The sequence below is a fragment of the Cebus imitator genome, unplaced genomic scaffold (genome assembly GCF_001604975.1).
Source record: "Cebus imitator isolate Cc_AM_T3 unplaced genomic scaffold, Cebus_imitator-1.0 Scaffold117, whole genome shotgun sequence".
In the NCBI taxonomy this organism is placed as follows: domain Eukaryota; kingdom Metazoa; phylum Chordata; class Mammalia; order Primates; family Cebidae; genus Cebus; species Cebus imitator.
The window spans coordinates 379,956-400,480 of NW_016107432.1; the positions used below are offsets into that span (position 1 = coordinate 379,956).

Here is a 20,525-nt window from a genome sequence, read left to right on the forward strand (position 1 = left end):
AAAAAAAAAAAAAAAATGCCTGTGATGTATTAAAAGCTTTATAGGTAATCTGTCAAAGGAGTTGAGAAAAACAACAAAGACTTTATAGGTTATTTTTTAAAAAAGTTTTCTTCACTAAGACAGAAAGAGAATCATTTAGCAATCATTAAAAGCAACCATCCTGCAGGGCAATGGAGGGTTCTGCTTCGCCATGCAGAGAGCCAGTAATTTCTGGTTAAGTACTAATTATATAAATGTCTGATTATGAGAACAGGAAGGAAAAACTGGCCAATCCATGGCTAATGCAAACACCTTCTGACGGATGAGTTTTCAAGTTCTAAACAGACATTACCATTCCCAAGCAATTTTGAAAAATATTCAGAACTCAAACTTGCAAATGTATATATATCAAAGAAGATTGGAAGTTAAACGCAACAAAGCAATTATGTAGGATCATAACAAAGAAAAGGAAACCAAAAGTATGTGTATCTCCTCCAAAGCCTTGATATTTCATATTAGGTGCCACTTCTAGAGAAGCTGTCCAACACCACAAATGGAGGTTAACTGTCCAGTCTATTGGTTCCTCAGCACCCTACTCCTGATCCATCACAACTCTCACTGTATTGTAGCTCTCTACTGTTCACTTCAATCATTTGACCAAAATTTTGTATAGGTAAGGACCAGGGTTATCTTTGTCATCTGATCAGTGGTTTCAAAAATGAAGCATTTAAAAAACCCATTTTTTTTTGAATGAATGAGGAAGGCAATGACCATGTAATAATTGATAATTCATTTCCTAACCTAGTGCCTTAGTGAAGAATACTTTTTCTAAGGGGAACAGTTCTCAGACTGGCTCATCTTGGGAAGCACCTGAAGGTCATGGTGCCCTTTGTGGGACCACAGGTTTTTTCTGTGAAATATATCAAAAAGAATAAATTTAATTCATCTCATGGTTAGAAGCAACTTTAGTAAGCTCAAATATACACATTATTGATGCAATTTTTTTTTTTTTTTGGGACAGAGTTTTGCTTTGTCACCCAGCCTAGAGTGCAGTGGAGCAATAACAGCTCACTGCAACCTCCACCTCTCAGGTTCAAGCAATCCTCCCACCTTTGCCTCCTGAATAGTTGGAATTATAGGCATGAGCCACCATGCCATGCTAATTTTTGTATTTTTAGTAGAGATGCAGTTTCCCCATGTTAGCCAAGCTGGTCTTGAACTCCTGACCTCAGGTGATCCCCCCACCTTGGCCTCCCAGAGTGCTGGGATTACAGACATGAGCCACTGTGCTAGCCTATTGATGTAATTTTTTTTTTTTTTTTTTTTTTTTTTGAGACAGGGTCTCATTCTGTTGCCCAGGCTGGAATGTAGTGGTGTGATCACAGCTCACTATAGCCTCAACCTCCTGGGCTGAAGTGATCCTCCTGCCTCAGCCTCCCAAAAAGCTCAGACTATAGGCATGCACCACCATGCTCATACAAATTTTGTATTTTTTTTTTGTAGACATGGGGTTTCTCCATGTTGCCCAGAGCAGTCTTTAACTCCTGGGCTTAAGTGATCTGCCTGCCTTGGCCTCCCAAGTCCTGCAGTTCATAGGAGTGAGCCACTATACCGTTCCAGAAATTATATTTTAATGATGAAGTCTCACAAAGTTCTTGGATAGATAAATCTACATCATCATAAGTTAGATTATTAGAAAGCATATCGTAGATTAAGGAGCTGTGTCATTTTTCCTAAGTACATCTTTAAATATCACCTGAAGTTGATCTGTAAAGTCAGAAAATAATGCATTATTTAGAATCCAAATTTCTAGTCTCTTTGAACTAAGCTGAAGTGATCAAATGTTAATATCATTATTCAGGTCATTTTTTTTTTTTTTTATAACTCAGTGAAAGCTGAGCTGACTTGCTAATATATTACTGTTTAAGTCAAAAGCCTTACTCAGAAATTAGAATAATTCCTTTAGCCTAAGGTAAATTCCTCCAGCTATCAATCACTTTCCATTTGTAAGTCTGTTTCTGTAGCAAGCTCATAAGGTTACACTTAGGATAAGCAGACTAGACACCGTGGCTCCTTTCATTTATGTCTGTGTCCTGTGCCAATATGACTAGTGTCAGGATAGGGGAGGGAGCCATCTGAGTCCACTGGAGCTTGCTCTGCGGGTTCATTTTTAAATTTTGGATACATTCTGAACATGGACTACTGGCCACAAAACCATAAATTTCCTTTTATTACCACCTCTAAATAACTGGAATAGGGTTGAAAGAGTCTCAGCTCTGTCAACTATAGAAAAGTCAGTGTTTCTGGTCTTGGTTTCTTTATTTGAAAGAAAATGGAATAACTGTAGATGAGTAATTTTTAATCAATGGAGGTAGGGGATATAAATTCCCTTAAGAAGTGGGGCACACTTTTCATTATCCCCAATCCAAAACTCCACTGCTACTGGTATGAGAGTGTGGTATTCTTCAGGTCCAGCTGATCCAACATGTTCCTTTAAGTTGAGGCTCTGATTTTTTTTCTTTTTTTTGAGACACGGCCTTGCTCTGTTGCCCAGGCTGGAGTGCAGTGGTGTGGTCTTGGCTCACTGCAACCTCCACCTCCTAGGTTCAAGAAATTCTCCTGCCTCAGGAGACTGTAATTCCACCACACCTGGCTAATTTTTTTTAATATTTTTAGTAGAGACGGGGTTTCATCATGTTGGCCAGGCTGGTCTCAAACTCTGCCTTCCAAAGTGCTGGGATTACAGGCGGAAGCCACCACACCTGGCCAGCTCTGATTTACATTAACCCTTAAAATCTTATTGATGCAAGGTTCTGTGAATTTTAAAAATATGAAAAATTATTGGCCTAGTATTTGATTTCTAGAGGGGTGTTTAGAAATTCTACTAGAAAGGTAAAATTTTCCTCCTATGGTTTTTCATAGCTGATAAGGAAAAACAGTTGTATTCACCTAGTTCACTGCTGGGCTAGCATCATTTGTTACTACTTTCTGTTCCCAAATGGCTTTTTAATGGAAATAAGTACTTATATAATAACACAGGTTGAGTGAAAAATTAATCAACACATATCCCATACAGCATAGGGCTGTGGTCTTCATACTCCAAGAGTTGACTGAGCAAGGAAAGGCAGAACATGTGCAGAACCACTGCGCTCATGTCAAATTATGGCATACATTATAAATGTACACTGGCATGTTCCCGAAACACATCAATGTCTGTTGCATACACTTAAAAAATAACTGTGATATAAAACGATATAGGTCTTTTTCCACTAATAAATATGTGACATAAACATTATCCTACATTATTACAAAGTTGCTGTAAATACTTTTTAAATGGTCACCAGATATTTCATCAAGTAGATGACATATTGTTTATTTTATTTTCCAGGTTTCAACAGTTTTATTGGGAGGTTTTGTTTTCTGTAAAATAGACTAGAGGTTGAGGAAGGGGACACATTTCTGTTATAAGATAAGGTGTTTCCCATCACTAAAGAAAAGGTATGAGGCGTGACACATTGGAGTTTGGATCCACCTCCTTCTGCTTTGCTCACATTTCTTTTTTTCCTCTTTCTTTTATTTGCATATTTTTGAGACGAAGTCTTGCTGTCACCCAGGCTGGAATGAAGTGGTGCGATCTCGGCTCAGGGCACCCTCTGCCTCCCAGGCTCAAGTGATCCTCCCACCTCATCCTCCAAGGATGGGACCACAGATGGGTGCCATCATGCCAGGCTAATTTTTTTTTTTTTTTTTGGTAGAGAGGGTGTTTCACCATGTTACCCAGGCTGGCCTCGAAATCCTGAGCTCAAGTGATCTGCCCACTTGGGCCCCCCAAAGTGCTGGGATTACAGGTATAAGCCACTGTGCCTTGCCTCTTTTCTTTTTCAACAAGTACCACAGAACACAAACACAAAGGCAAGAAATAAAAATAGCAAGATCAACCTCCAACGGGGCCACATCCAAGCCTTGTCTTACTCCCCAAGCGGGGCCAGGCCTGGGAGGGGCTGAGGTAGCTACTCCACAGTCCCCAGGCTGTACAAGAAGGCAGCAGGCTCAGAAGTTGGGGGCTAAATTAATAAATGAGAACAAATTAGGGGGGAGGAATGCAACTTTGTGCTGGGAGGGCCCCTTCTCTCTAACATGCAGGAGAGTCAGTTCTTGGGGGAAGGTAGGAGGCACTGCCAAAGGCTACTACAGTGGGGGTAAGAGCAATGGGGGCAGCAGTCAGCTTTTCTTCCATGTTCTTCAGAAACAAAGCAGAAGAATTAGAGCTAAGGGGATGTCTACAGCCATACCACCCTGAACGCGCTAGATCTCGTCTGATCTATGGTTATTTAAACATGTTGGTTTCCATATACAGATTGAGTATTCCTTATCTGAAACGCTTGGGACCAGAAGTGTTCTGCATTTTGGATTTTTTCAGATTTTGGATTATTTGCTATACATGCATAATGAGATTATCTTGAAAATGGGACCCAATTCTAAACAAAATTCATTTATGTTTCAAATACACCTTCTACACACACCTTGAAAGTAATTTCACACAATATTTTAAATAATTTTGTGCATGAAACAAGATATACTGAATCATCAGAAAGCAAAGGTGTCACTACCTCAACCAACTAGATGGACAATCAACCTGTAGTTGTTTGGTCCCCCATCATTACTGACTCTTGAATTCATATGCAACCATTTTCTTACACTTACTCACACTTAAGTATTAACACTTCAAGAACAGGACATATCACTGGTAGAGTGAAAAAATAATGTGTTCAGTGTAACTTAGTAATACCCATATCAGTGTTAAACAACAATAAACAATGGCAGGCTGAATAAACTGTGTGGTGTGCCTCTGTTTTGCTGCAACCCATTTCATGAGGTCAGGTGTGGAATTTTCCACTTGTGGTATCACAAGTCCTCATCAAGTTTTGAAATTTGAAGTGTCTCAAATTTTAGAGGATGTTGAATTTCAGATTTTCAGATTAGAGACGCTCAATCTGTAAAAAGGATTTTTACTTGAAAAATCCTTTAAGCCGATTCTTGAACATTTCAAATAAGAAATCTAACTAGATTATATTTCTAATAGTACCTTAGCAGTTTTTCTTTCCAAAGCAGAATTCAGGGATCCTTTTAGTCTTTTCTCTCATAAGTTAAATGAAGACAGGTGATGAGCATGGTCTCGTAAGTTCCGGTGATGCCTATTGAGAACGCCTTAACTAAAAAGTGTCCCTGACTTCTGGTCTACATCAAATCTGTATGAAGAAGAAAAGACTGATTCCAGGCTGGAGGTTCCCTGATTCCTTTTCTCTTTTGTAGGACCCAGACTCCTGTGTGTCCTTGCTGTAGGTATTATATTTGATGTGTAGTGCTTTTTTACATTCCTTTGCTTTTGACTGCTCATGTTTCTGACCTTAGCTTAGCAAAATGAAATCTCACTTTCTATTTTTTGCTCCTGCTGTACTGAGATCTCCAAATCCGTATTTTAGTTCTTAGCAAAGAACAGCAGAAGGTACAACAGCTTTGAAGTCAAACCTGGAGAAGAATCCTGGTTCCCTCAGCAGCTAGGTGATCTCAGGCAAATCACTTAATCTCTGTCTGTGCTTCAGATTCCTCAGGGGTAAAGTATGGCTAATAATATCTACCATAAAGGTATATTGTGACTTTTAGATTGGAAAATGTACTGAGAGTGCCTAACAAAGTGCCTTGAACACAGCAGTCCTTCAATAAGTGATGGTTACTGCTGTCACCATCATTACTGCTCATGTTTCCTTACCCTACTTTGGAACTGACATTCTTGGTCCTTGATTATACCCCAAGATAACTGGTGTTGGGAGGTTCAGAACAAAAAGAACAAGTTCCTCCCTGACAAAAGACTCTCTAAGTTTGGGAACACCTCACTGGAGAAGGAAGATAATTACTAATCACAAAGGTTAAGAGGGAAAACCCAGGAAGAATCAACTGGGTGTTTAAGGTAGGTATATTTACTTGAAGACAAAGCAAAATAAGTCTCAGAAATATTCTAGTTCACCTAAGCTTATAAATACATAGATATCTTTTTTTTTTTTTTTTAATTTTAAAACCAGATCTGAGGAAATACATAGAAATCTTATTGGGATTTTTTTGCTTCCTTATGGGTGAAAGAAAAAATACTGGGATTTTAAAAAATGAAATAAAACACAGCTTTTCAGTGGCAATCTAGTTTCCATAGGGAGGTATTTTTCAAGATAGTGTGAAATTCATTTTCTGTCTTAAGCTGTACCTGCTGGATCACTAATATTTGTATTGCTAAGTCTCTGGACTTAAAGTGCTTTCAGTGTGAATTTTCCTCCTACTGTGCCCATCTGTTCTTTTCTTGTGGACCCAGAGGAAAGCAAGACTTAATAAATATTCAGTTTTCAGACTTCTTTAGAATATTTTCATATAAGTACATATAACCTCTGAGGAAAATTATAAAACTGTTTGGTGAAACTTAGCTCACACCTGATTTCCCCTTATCACTACCCAAGTGGTCATTATTTTTATGGAAGACTAAAAAGTAACTATACATATAAGAAGTGAAGTCAAGGAATATAAATAATAACTTTAACCCTAAGATATCTTTACTTATATATTATTAGATAAATAATTTATGAATTAGCCAATGTTAAGGTAGAGGAAGATATCAAGGCCACTGCCTACTCCTTGCTTCTCCTAATCAAGGTCAGCAGTGACCTCTGGGTACATATCACCCAATGATGCTCTTCCTCCACCCAACCAGGTTGGGGACATGGTGATCTCACTTTTCATGACTTACTTTCCCTGCAATGATATCAAGTTGGCTGGATTCAAATGATGCATATCTAAGCTCTCATAGGGTAGTGTCAATATTTGACTAAACAATCATGGATTTTCCTTTAAAAACCACAAGTTGAAATGCAATGTTAAACCAGCAAAGAAATGGACGGTTGCTATACTAAAAACATCATAAGCTACAAGGATAAATTCAAGATATATGCAAATATTCTTAGACACAACATGGCTATTTATGAAACTTTTTGGCAGGCAGAGTTCTAGAGGAAGGTGCTACTTACTAGCAGGCTTATAGCAGACAAAAACAGAAAAACAAGAAAAAACAAAACTACCTCAGCAGTTGCAAGACTGATGCATACTCCTCTGAATCCCATATGTTCTTTTCTAAACATGTGCAGTACAACTCTCTGATCTGTAAGTGAAAAACACATTAGTGAGAAACCAAAAGTGTATATACACTACTAGCTTGGTAAAATCATTTCTGGTCAACACAAAAAACTAATGTTATTAAAAGTCATTTTCTTTAGATTATAATAGACTTGGTATATATCTCATGGATCAGGCTTTATAAGAATGTAATTTACTTAAAAGTAAAATGAGACTATGTTGAGATTGGCTGATATCACTGGTCATTTTAAAATAAGAAAGTGCAGAGTGCTCAATGCAACCTCTGCCTCCCAGGTTCAAGCTATCTGCCTGCCTTGGCCTCCCCTGTAGCTGGGACTACAGGCATGTGCCACCACACCTGGCTAATTTTTGTATTTTTAGTAGAGACAGGGTTTCATTATGTTGGCCAGGCTGGTCTTGAACTCCTGACCTCAGGTGATCCACTCGCCTTGATATCCCAAAGTGCTGAGATTACAGGTATGAGTCACTGCACCTGGCCAACAAGTCATTCTTACAGACTGGCATTTGTTCTCTAAAACTTTGAGCTAAGATTTAGAGATACAGAATTCCTCTGCTAAAATCTACTCTACAGATGGTTGATAGCTTTATGTTATGACATAAAGGTCAGCTGAGCATAATTTTTCAAGGAGGAGAAGTACTGCTTCTCTTTTTATTCTGGGTGTAGTGCATGGTTAACCATCAAGCATTCTCAAACGGATTCCTTCTTCCATGAAGGGAAGAGAACTAGCTCTCTCAGTATAGGTGACAAGGAAGCGTAACAGAAGGAAAGTTCAAATGCCTTAGTACAAACACATTGTAGGGGAAGCAACACCACTGGGATTCATATGGCTGTTTCTAGCTGTGGCCATCAGAACAAAAAACAATTTCAATTACCAGTAATGTGTATAGCTGGAATGGATTTAGATTGTGCTCTCATTGTAAGGATTCACTTCATTTCAAATTCTGATGCCTGAATGCTACAAAATCCAAAGCAAGAAAGTACTAACATTCCTACTTCATAGATTCCAAATGAGGAGGCTTGGATTACCTGTCGACCCAGTGGATACTTGGGAAGAGAAGAGGTAAACTTATGAAGACATCTCAAAACCAGGAAGTAATTCATATGATAAACATGCAGGTTTTCTAGTAATAATTGTGTTTCCTCCTAAAAACCACAGGATACATTATTAATACATAAGTCAGCTAATAAAAGAGCATAATAATAAACTCTACTTCATGGCTATATAAAATTTCTGGAAAACTGACAAGACGATTCATAACTACAAATTAGCCTTTTTAATGAAAATTTGAAATACACATAAAATCCAGAATATAGGCTGAGCATTTTGGATTTAGTATCAAGTCTGGTGATACTTTACACATGCCAAAATTGATACTGTATTTTAATCTCCTGATATCTCTAGCATTCCCACAATACCTTGGCCCCCAAAATTACAAGTGAGCAAGAAAGCACCTTATTGGATACTTGGCTGTGCCCATCACCCGGTATGTGCCACAGCAAAGGAAGGTGCTTTATCCTCCACCTTGCTAGCATCAGAAGAGTAAGATCACCAGACACAATGGTATCAACCTAATGAACCTGCTAAAGTTCTGTTTATGATGTATACTTTTCCTAAAGTACTGCTCGAGTGTGTTAGTGTGTTTGAAGGGGAAAATGAAAAGACTATGGCAGAAACACAAGTGATTCTGATGAGTCCCTGCCTCTTACTGAGATTTCCAATTCCAGTTGTATTCACTTTACCAATTAAGAACAAAAAAAGAAAAAACTCTGAAGCCAACAAGCTTTATAATTTAGAATCTAGCAAGTATGATGACATGAGGGATAGTGTCTTAAGAAACATATGCAGGTGCACTGGCTCATGCCTGTAATCCGAGCACTTTGGAAGGCTGAGGCAGGAGGATAGCTTGAGCTTAGGAGTTCAAGACCTGGGTGAGCAACATAGTGAGGCCCCATTCATACAAAAATAAAAACCCACAACCGAAAACTAGCCCTATTCTCCATATAAGAGGTTTACACACAGAAAAAAAAGAATAAAAACCTATGGATGACTAATCTCACAAATCAGTTTCAAAAGGTTTTGTTGAGGGGAGAGAGATATTATGTTTTCTAGAGCCTCCTGAAATAGTTTAGAAATGATTTTAAAACACTATATCTATATCAAGTAGTTTCAGGCCTCCATTCCTTTTATAACTGCTTACTTCTGTAACATTTTCTTAAGAGGATTATGATCTGTGGGATGGTCTTCAATATTTTTCTCCTTTTAGAAGTCAAATAAAGACCTTTGCTGGGTTGTGTCTTTTTTTCAGTAATATCTTGAAGATATCCATTATTTTTAGTGGTCAACCACATAGAAAATAACTCAGATATCAATAAATTCAAGCAAATCTACCCTCTATAAAGCAATAAATATGACATGTCTTCCTAAATGCCAACTCACTTAGGAAATGAATTCCTTAGTCAACAATCTATGGGTTATTACCTGAAATCACAGGGCAGATTAAAGAAAAGCTTTTAGCACCCAAATGTTTTTCCCTTCCATTATTTGAGCTGATTGGCAATTTCAAAAATCTATGTCTCCTATCATAACAAAAGTAGCCATAATCAAAAATTGTTTTAACCACCATTGGGAGGGTATACTTTAGTTCTATTTTTACTGTGAGCCATAACACAGATGGCATAAAGCCATTAATTGCCTTGATGTATGCTTAAATAGCTTTTAAATAGGGAGAATATTTTGAAGAAAATGAACTCTATTACTGAATAATAATCATACTGCATGCTACTTACGCTACCTATTTTCTTTTGCTTTGTGGAATAGCTATGTGTACAAGTACCTGGGTGATGTGGTAGAACTGAGTAACTTCATTCCATTTACTTGGATAAGGAAAGAAAAGAAATACTTTACACACTATAGAGCACTGCATACTCAAAGAACATACCTGCCCTGGAACAAGTGTGAGGTGAGGGATATGAACAACATATTTTTCTCCCAGGTGGTCTTAGTTCTTTGATACTTTTCGCTGTGTGGTACATCCCTGTGCTGAGTAGAGTTCTAGTGTTTAAAAAAATGTTTTATTTTAAAGTAATCATTATTTTATTTTATTTAAGATGGAGTCTTGCTCTCGGCTCACTGCAACCTCCGCCTTCCAGGTTGAAGTGATTCTCCTGCCTCAGCCTCCCAAGTAACTGGGATTACAGATGCCTGCCACTACATCCAGCTAATTTTGTGTATGTTTAGTAGAGATGGGGTTTCACCATGTTGGCCAGGCTGGTCTTGAACTCCTGACCTCAAGTGATCCGCCCACCCTGACCTCCCAAAGGGCTGAGATTACAGGTGTGAGCCACTGTGCCTGGCCTAAAAAATGTTTTGTATTGTATTGTTTGGTTTTGTTCCATACAATGTGGCAGAGTATGTCATCTGGTGCTGAACTGAGGAAATGGTGGTTGGTTCCAACAATGGGGAAAAGACTGGCTATGATGGACTTAATGAATGAGAGAAGGTTTGCTGTACCTTTCTAAGGGATTTTTTTCAGAAGTAATTTTGACTATCCCAGATCTTTGCCTTATGTGCTGACTTTAGAAACTAATCTCCATGTAAGAAAGATTTCACTGTTTTTATATGTGTTTCTATCAATCACAACAAACACATCACAAATGATTAACATTTTCTTATAACCTGTCCTTAGGTTCTCCATCTTACTTAGATGCCTGCACATATGTGTCTGCCTTTACTTATTCAAAACAATAATTCTTTTTTTTGGAGACTGAGTCTTGCTCTGTTGCTCAGGCTGGAGTGCAATGGTGCGATCTCAGCTTACTGCAACCTCCGCCTCCCAGGTTCAAGAGGCTCTCCTGCCTCAGTCTCCTGAGTAGCTGGGAATACAGGCGCCCGCCAGAACACCCGGATAATTTTTGGTTTTTTAGTTGAGATGGGATTTCACCATGTTGGCCAGGCTGGTCTCGAACTCCTGACCTCAAGTGATCTGCCCACCTTGGCCTCCCAAAGTGCTGGGATTGCAGATATGAGCCACTGCACCTGGCCTTAAACCAGTAATTCTTACTTTATGGACACTATTTTACAAACTCAAACCTGTAAAAGGTTTTGATGTATGAGAAAATTTTCCATTTAATATATTACAGCAGCATCATACCACATACATGTGAAAATAAAGCCTGTTGAAATATTAACCCTACTTCCCATTCACTAAATTTTTCCTCAGGCATTTTTTTCTGTACACTAGTCATAGCTGTCACCACTTTGTTTCATAATTGTGTTTAGAATGATTCTTTTCTACAGAGATATACTTTGTCTAGGAATATGCATTATTTACTAAAGAAATATGATTTCTCTGTTCTTCAGACATGATGACTTCTTAGTCATTACTGATTTATATAACAGGAATGGAAATATTTCTCTGCTATAAGAAAAACAGGCTGGGCATAGTGGCTCATGCCTGTAATCCCAGCACTTTGGGAGGCCATAGAGGGAAGATCACTTGAACCCAGGAGTTCAAGACCAGCTTAGTACTGAGTAACACAGTGAGAGAAACTGTTTCTACAAAAAAAATTTTTTTTTAATTAGCTGGGCATGGTGGCATGTGCCTGTAATCCTAGAAACACAGGAGGCTGAGGTGGGAAGACTGCTTGAGCCCAGAAGTTCGAGGTTGCAGCAAGTTATAATTGCATCACTGCTCTCCAGCCTGCATGACAGAGCAAAACTGTCTCAAAAAGAAGAAAGAAAAGCAAAGCAATACATGGCAGCCTCCTTGCTCTTCTTCAAACATGGCAGACATGATCCAACCTCAGGTCCTTTCTACCTGCTTTGAATTCCCTTCCTCCAGATTCCCGAGTGGCAAGCTCTATGACTTCCTTTAGGTCTTTACTCAAAATCTACCTTCTCACAGTCAGGCCCTTATTTAAAATTTCAACTCCACTTCCCATGCACAGGGAACTTCATAGGCCTCTTCTCTGCTTCATTGTTTTCACCTCAGCACTTATCACTAACAGACATTTTACTTACTTATCTTATTACTGTCTGTCTCCCTGATACAATGAAAAAGGTAGGAATTTTGGCTGTTTTTTTCACTTCTGTATTCTCAAAACCTAGATTTAATACCTGGCACATTATAGGCACTAAAAAAATATTGGTTGAATGAAGAGTACATTAATGAATGAAGACCAAACATTCCGTCTTTTATTTGTTTTTTATTTTTGAGACAGGATCTTGCTTTAGCAACCAGGCTGGAATGCAGTGGTGCCATCTTAGCTGACTGCAGCCTTGACCTCCTAAGGTCAAGCGACCCTCTTGTCTCAGCCTCCCAAGTAGCTACGACTATATATAGGTGCACACCACCACACCTGGCTAATTTCTGTAAATTTTTGTAGAGATGGGGTCTCACTATGTTGCCCAAGCTGATCTGCTTGCCTTAGCCTCCCAAAGTGTGTGATTTGGGATTCTAGGATTACAGGTGTGAGCCACCGTGCCAGCCACAGTCTCTCTTTTAATAAGAGCAAACATATTTTGTCTTGCTGGATGTGGTCTAGATTTCCTGATTTTTCAAAAGACAGAAGACTGAATTTGTAACATAAAATTTCTCAATATGTAAATATTGGTTCTAACATTTTTTAAAAGGTATGTTTAAAAAAGTCCTTTATACTAGACTGGAGGTTGCCACTTAATGTGCAATATATCCTTTTAAATTAGTCATCTCCAACCTTATGAATCCCGTTATTCATACAAAAATCATTCACTGATAGCAGGTCTTTTGCAGCAACATGGATGGAGGGGAGGCCAGCATTCTAACTGAAAGAACTCAAACAGAAAATCAAATGCTGCATGTTCTCACTTACAAGTGAGAGTTAAATAATGGGTACACATGGATATAAAGAGGGAAATAACAGACTCTGTGGACTCCAAAAGGGGTAGGGTTGGGAGGTGTGAGGGCAGAAAAATTATTTATTAGGTACAATGTTCACTATTCAGGTGATGGGCACACTAGAAGCCAAAACCTCACCATCATCCAATATATTCATGTAACAAACCTGCACGTGTAACCCCCGAATCTACTTCTGAAAATCATATATTATTTTTTACTTACATGACAGAGCCTCTATTGTTATTTCTCCTCCAGAAAGCTAACTGCTTTCTCTGGAGGAGAAATCAATATATATGTAAAACTTAAATACATAGGTAAAGAAAAAATGGCTAGGCAGAGTAACATTTACCTTGCATTTCTCTCTCTTCTACTTCCATAGTACTTACCACTTTTGTCTCTAGAATTGTACAGGGGTGAATTGTATAGGGGTGAACAGTGACCTCAAAATTAAATTTTGTAAAATGACTATAAACTTCTGTAATTTTCTTCTTTTTTTTTTTTTTTTTTGAGATGGAGTTTCACCCTTGTTACCCAGGCTGGAGTGCAATGGCGCGATCTCGGCTCACCGCAACCTCCGCCTCCTGGGTTCAGGCAATTCTCCTGCCTCAGCCTCCTGAGTAGCTGGGATTACAGGCACGCGCCACCATGCCCAGCTAATAACTTCTGTAATTTTCTTTTCAATTATTTCACTGATCACTAAGAGCTGGTAAAACAGACAATGTTGAATTTTAGGATTAAGAGGTATCAGCTGTCTAAGAGCACAGCATATTCTCATTTATCATCTTGTTATAACAAAGCCTTATTTTTCTCATTAGAGAAAAATGCTGGCTAACGGTGTTTTACAGATTTGACTTAGCATATTACTGCTATCTAAATAAGAATGCCAAACCACAGCTTTTTCCTAGCACTTATGTGGCAAGAGAGCTAGTCTTCTCATCTGTCTCTGCCTTTTGTTCTCCATATTCCTACCCCAGCAGTTTAGATCAAGAGAAGCACTTGACAAAGAGTTTGAATTTAAATTATTAATTCTTGACATACTAGGCTAATGTTTAGCTCATTTGATCACATTTGACAGACTGCGGTTGTTTTCCTTTTTCCTTCACTTTTCCACTTATTATTTTTTCTAAGAAATTTTCTCCCCGTCTGCCCTGTAGGTCTGACAAAAGAAACAGAAAGAGGTGGGGGTAAAGGTGAAAGGCAGGTCTCTATCAAACTCATGAACTAATTTTGTGCCTTTTGTTCCTGAGACACCATAATAAGCATACTAAATGGTGAAAAGAAGTCCTTACTCTACCACTAACTTGACGTGTGACCTCAGATATTTCACTTCCTTTCTCTTGGCTGCAGTTCTTCATTTGTGAAATGAGGGTGCTAAATCAGGGCATCCTCCTAATAGCAACATATTACAATTCTAAGAAGTTCAAGGCTTATTTCCCACTCTAAAATGATTTGGAATCTAGCTGTGAAAATAGGTATAAAGACATGAAACGTAAACAAGTAAGAATAATGAAACTTCAACTGTCATTTGCAAGGGAATGAATCTAAACTTTCTACATAGTATGAAGATTTTTAGTATTTCATCAGCTATACTGGGCCTTCTAATGTCCCTCCTTAGTAGAAAATTCCTACTGAATTACCTACAAATGTACATTCTTTAGTCAGCTAAATTTTTAAATTTCATTTTAAGTTCTGGGATACAAGAGCAGGATGTGCGGGTTTCTTACATAGGTAAACGTGTGCCGTGGTGGTTTGCTGCACCTATCAACCCATCACCTAGGTATTAAGCCCCACGTGCATTAGCTACCTTTATCCTGATGCTCTCCCTATCCCCACCCCCCCAGACTGCTACCCTTCCTGTGCCCATGTTCATATTGATATGTTAATTTTTATGAGTGAAAAATACATAACAATATTTATGTTTATAAAAGTTTTATTGTTATATTTGTTTTCAACTCACTTTTATTTGCTGAACAAACTTTGATTATCTAACTAACCCTATGAAAAAAGTCATACTAGGAATTATTATTCTACCTTTTTTCTTTTTGAGACAGAGTCTTGCTCTGTTGCCCAGGCTGGAGTGCAGTGGTGCAATCTCGGCTCACTGCAACCTCTGCCTCCCTGGGTCAAGGGATTCTAGTGTGTCAGCCTCCCAAGTAGCTGAAATAACAGGCACACATTACCACACTTGGATAATTTTCTGTATTTTTAGTAGGAGGTTTCTCTATGCTGTCCAGGCTGGTTTCGAACTCCTGGCCTCAAGTGATCTGCCTGCCTAGGCCTCCCAAAGTGCTGAGATTATAGGTGTGAGCCATCACGCCCAGCCTATTATCCTACTTTGTATATAAGAAAATTGAGGCTTAAGTATGGCAAGTGATTTTCTTAAATATGCATACCTAATGAGTAACTGCAGTTCAAATACAAAATTTCTGAGGTCAAGATCAGGATTTTCCTCTATATTTTGTAGTAACATATTATTGTCATGTATTTTTATAAAACTATAAAAAGAGAAGCATGATGATGAGAATATTCAAAGATACTTTAAACTTTAAAAAATCAATAAACACATTTTTTTTTTTTTAACACAGATTCTTGCTCTGTTGCCCAGGCTGGAGTGCAGTGGCATTATCTCAGCTCACTGCAACCTCTACCTCCCAGGTTCAAGAGGTTCTTCTGCCTCAGCCTCTGGAGTAGCTCAGATTATAGGTGTGTACCACCATGCCTGGCTAATTTTTGTATTTTTAGTAGAAAGGGGTTTCACCATTTTGGCCAGGCTGGTCTTGACCTCCTGACTTCAAGTGATCTGCCCAACTCAGCCTCCCAAAATGCTGGAATTACAGGTATGAGCCACCGCACCCTGCCTAAAACATTCACGTTTTTCTTAGACATTTTCTGTCTTTTGATTTCAGCAGGTAGCCTATGGGTAACTTTTTCAGGGTAAGGGTACAAATTTCTGTGCTTCTTCATAATTCTCACTGTATAAATCTCAAGAAAACATGCCCTTAAATGACAAAGTATGTAATTTTAAAATGAATACAGGAAAGATCATAACAAGCAAAACTGACAGTGCAACAAGAACGATGATAGTATAAATAAATGCTAAGAAAATATGCAAAAAGTCACTGAAAAGCAGACATAAATGGAAGGCTCTTTTTTGTTTTTAAGACAGGTTTTTACTCTGTCACCCAGGCTGGAGTGCAGCGGTACAATCTTGGCTCACTGTAGCCTCTGCCTCCTGGGTTCAAGTGATTCTCCTACCTCAGCCTCCTGAGTAGCTGGGAGTACAGGCACATGGCCACAACACTTGGCTAATTTTTCTATTTTTAGTACAGATAGGGTTTCACTATGTTGGCCAGCCTGGTCTTGAACTCCTGACCTCAAGAGATCTGCCCACTTGGGCCTCACAGAGTGCTGGGATTACAGATATGAGCCACAGTGCCTGGCCAATGTCAGGCAATTTCTGTAATACACTAGCCTAGACCTTCTCTGTCTTTGTCATGTCAATGGTTAAAAGTACTCTTAAAAAAATCTATTCCTGGCTTCTGAAATACACTCTGACAGAAAGTTCTAGCAGGAAATGGACTTGGCAACTAGCTGACTCCGCAGAGAGCTAATCTAGCTAATCTTGAAAGATTTCAACGTACACATTCTTTCTCACTAGTTCTTAAATTTCTTCCCAGCAAAACAACCTGTACTGGGGTCTGAGAATCTCCTATATTGCTCTGAAGGCATTAGAGAGATTATAAAATGATTATTGAACCCAATCTAGAACTGATTTTTTATTATGACCCAGTGTGCATTCTACATTAGAAATAATGTTTAATAAAAGCCATTCTGAATAATTTTTCAGCATTTATAACGGTCATAGATTACCAATGGAGGTAAATACATGCCCTCTAGAACATAACATTTTTTAAAACACATTTTAAATTTTTTAATTGGCATATAATTATACATGTATAAGACCTAACATTCTTTTGTTCAAAATTTGAAAGTCATATGTATTACCAAAACTCATCTTTAGCACTATGGCTTACCTTCAACCTCATCTTACTATCATTACAATATTCTAACAACTTTTCCCTAAAAAAGGCATGAGGAGTATGAAAATAAATGTGACATCAGGTGTTTCTAAATACTCATCAGTAACAGACATTTTCTAAAAAAAAAGGTACATTAATTCAATAGACTACTATGTCACTGTTCAGTACTAATATGGAATGATTTCCAAGATTAAGTACAAAAGAAGGTACAGAAGAGCGTAAGAAGGCAACTGCCAAAATATAATATAAATCCTTGTATGTATGGAAACTACCTCTAGAATGAAACATAAGAAACTAGTAACACTGGCTATATCCAGGGAAGGGACATGGGTAGTTGGAGGACAGAGATGAAAGGAAGCCTTTCACTGTATATTATCTTTGCCTTCTGAATTATGTACCATATCCAAGTATTATTTATTCAAGAAAGAAAAAATAGCCCTCCTTCTTTTGATATTCCCTATGTTGCACAGCCAACTGATAATTTCCTAAGCTCATTACTTCTTTTCTAGCATTATATTATCAATATATAACGATATTTCTTCAAATCAAATCAATACCCACTTAGCAGTAGATGTCTAAGCTGCCTGGCTTCTAAATGATTTTATTTATCATGGCCTTTAAAAAGAACATTCAGCTGAGATTGCCTGCAGATTCCAAAATTGCTATGTGAAAAAGAGTCATATAGCAGATCTCTATAGATCTAAAGGTGCTTTCAAAATTGGCCACAAGAGAAACTTGGTGTTTCAGTTAATACTTTTTCTTGATTAAAAAAAGCCTTATCCTTAAGAACTAAGGTTTTAGGTCATTTTTAAAACTCACATTCCTAAGTGACTATCCAGACACAGTACTTCACTGTGTCAATATTAAGATGCACAAATGTTTTAACTCAATAAATGTTACGTGCATATTCTTCAATGAAAAGAAAAAGAGAATGAAACTGAAACGCATTTACATTCCTACCTTCAAACATTTCTCCTTAGTCAAGAGAGCGACTTGCTTTTCTGAAGCTTGCTTTTCCACGTACCTAGAATTTTTACCATTCCATACACAAAAAGAGAAAATTAAACATTCAACATATTTAAATAGCATATTGGGAAAAATAACTATCTAAATTGGTAGCCACATTTTTTTCATTTCTTCTCAAAAATAAATTCAATATGACATTTATGGTTTAATGGCAATTTTAAACTCCTTAAATTAGCTGCACTTCATAGTCTCAGATGCAAACATTAAGAAAAGCCATAAGCCCCAGAAATAGGAAATAATATTTCTAAAAAGCAACTGTGGAGAACTTAACAGGTTATTAATCCTTTCCCTACTTCAGAAATAAATGGATCTGAGATCTCTTATTTAGTCTCAAACTCTAGTATAAGATGTGTTAAATATGTACTTCTCTTTTTACCTCCTAAAAGATGGAAGACGACGAATATTTTCACACTGATTATTTGACAAGAAATTTATTCTTCTTTTGGCTTCTGGAAGATTACAGCACAGTACACTTAAGGGCTGAGAATAGAAATGCTCTAACAGAGAAAGCTGAAAGAAATGTGAAGATTAAACATATTTATCATATTTTGGCAGTAAACCTATTACCCTATGTCTGCTCGACTTAAGGATTTTTTTTTTAAGAGCCAAAGTATTTATGGCACTAATATATTTAATAATGTCACAATAGCACTGCAAACACCACAACATGGCTATATAACTCTCATATTTTAAGGTTCCGATTTTGTGAAGAGGTAATCTTTGAAATTGGTATCAAAGAAAATGGTAATCTTTGAAATACAAACTAAAAGAAACTAATATAAATGGACAGATTTGCTATCTGCAAACGCAACACACAATAATTATAAATGTGGTGTGGACCAAACTGGTAGATACAAGTATTCTAATAGTAAAATGCTGTGGGCTCTATAATAGAGGGGAAGATGATTTTCCAGATTCTAACAAGTTTGCTTAGAATGCTGTGGGCTCTATAGCAGAAGGGAAGATGATTTTCCAGATTCTAACATTAAGTTTGCTTAGAATCCATATAATGAACATATGGAGTTATAACTCACAATACTATCCAAATGTTCATTATATGGATTCTAAGCAAACAATGTTAGAATCTGGAAAATCATCTTCCCTTCTGCTATAGAGCCCACAGCATTCTACTATTAAAATATGTTTAATTTAATTTAAATTCAATTTAAAAAATATTTAACTCTATACATATTGCTAAGGTACATAATCCTTTCTTCCTTTAAAATACTCTTTAAAAAGTCAAAGATGGGAGGAAACCACTGCCATCTTTTTTGTGAAGGAAAACATATGAGAAATAAATTGTAATCTTCAAAGCACTACACAAAGATGAAGTATCAAACTGAACTTTTGCACCAAAGGTTACTAATATATATGGGTTTTTTAAATTTGAATTTTGTTTGTTTGGTTTTTATAGAGACAGGCCTCTTGCTCCATCACCCAGGCTAGAGTGCAGTAGCACAATTATGGCTTACTGCCGCCTTGACTTCTCAGGCTCATGTGATTCTCCCACCTCACCCTCCTGAGTACCTAGGACTCTGTAAATAAGCCACCACGCCTGGCTTATTTTTTTAATTTTTAGTAGAGATGAGGCCCCACTATGTTGTTCAGGCTGCTCTCAAACTCCTGACCTCAAGTGATCCTCCCACCTTGACTTCCGGAAGTGTTGGGATTATAGGCATGAGCCACTATGCCTGGCATAATATATAGGTTTTAATTAACTAGACTATCATAATGACTATACTTATGTAGCTGCCAGGAAAATAAAATAATACTAACTTTTAAACAACTGGAGAATGGGGATCTTTTTTAGGTTACAGCATATAATGAAGCTAAATTCCTGAATTAGCAATTCATAAAACTAGTGAAAATGCATTCCCAACGTATCAGAATAAATACAAATTACAGACACACATATACATAGACACAGGCATGGTCTAGGAACTAAAAATATTTTTTATATCTTTAAAGGATTATTAAAGAAGAAGAAATAGAAGCAGCAACAGCAGTGACCACATGTGGCATGCAAAGCTAAAAATGGGCCAGGAGCCGTGGCTCATGACTGTAATCCCAGCACTGTGGGAGCCGAGGTGGGCAGATCACCTGAGGTCAGGAGTTTAAGACCACCCTGACCAACATGGTGAAACCCCATCTCTACTAAAAATACAAAAATTAGCCAGAAGTGGTGGCACGCACCTGTAATCCCAGCTACATGGGAGGCTGAGGCAGAAGAATCGCTTGAACCCAGGAGGCAAAGGTTGCAGTGAGCCGAGATTGTGCCACTGCACTCCAGCCTGTATGATAAAGTGAGACTCTATTTCAAAAAAAAAAAGCTAAACGTGTTTAATATCTAGCCCTTTACAGGACCCTATATATAGCATTTCCTTGGCAGAAAAAGTCTATAAGCTTTCA

At 37.7% G+C, this 20,525-nt stretch overlaps 1 protein-coding gene across 1 annotated transcript in view; it reads right to left on the reverse strand.

Annotated features, from left to right (window-relative positions):
- The window catches only part of ORC3 (origin recognition complex subunit 3), a 63,354-nt gene that overhangs the window by 17,205 nt on the left and 25,624 nt on the right, over positions 1 to 20,525 (reverse strand). Inside the window, exons 10-13 of the mRNA XM_037742138.1 lie at positions 18,493 to 18,626; positions 18,051 to 18,114; positions 8,201 to 8,317; positions 7,098 to 7,177 (exon numbers count right to left, since the gene is read on the reverse strand). Of these exons, the coding sequence (XP_037598066.1) occupies positions 7,098 to 7,177; positions 8,201 to 8,317; positions 18,051 to 18,114; positions 18,493 to 18,626 (395 nt within the window). The remainder of the gene's footprint in view (positions 1 to 7,097; positions 7,178 to 8,200; positions 8,318 to 18,050; positions 18,115 to 18,492; positions 18,627 to 20,525) is intronic.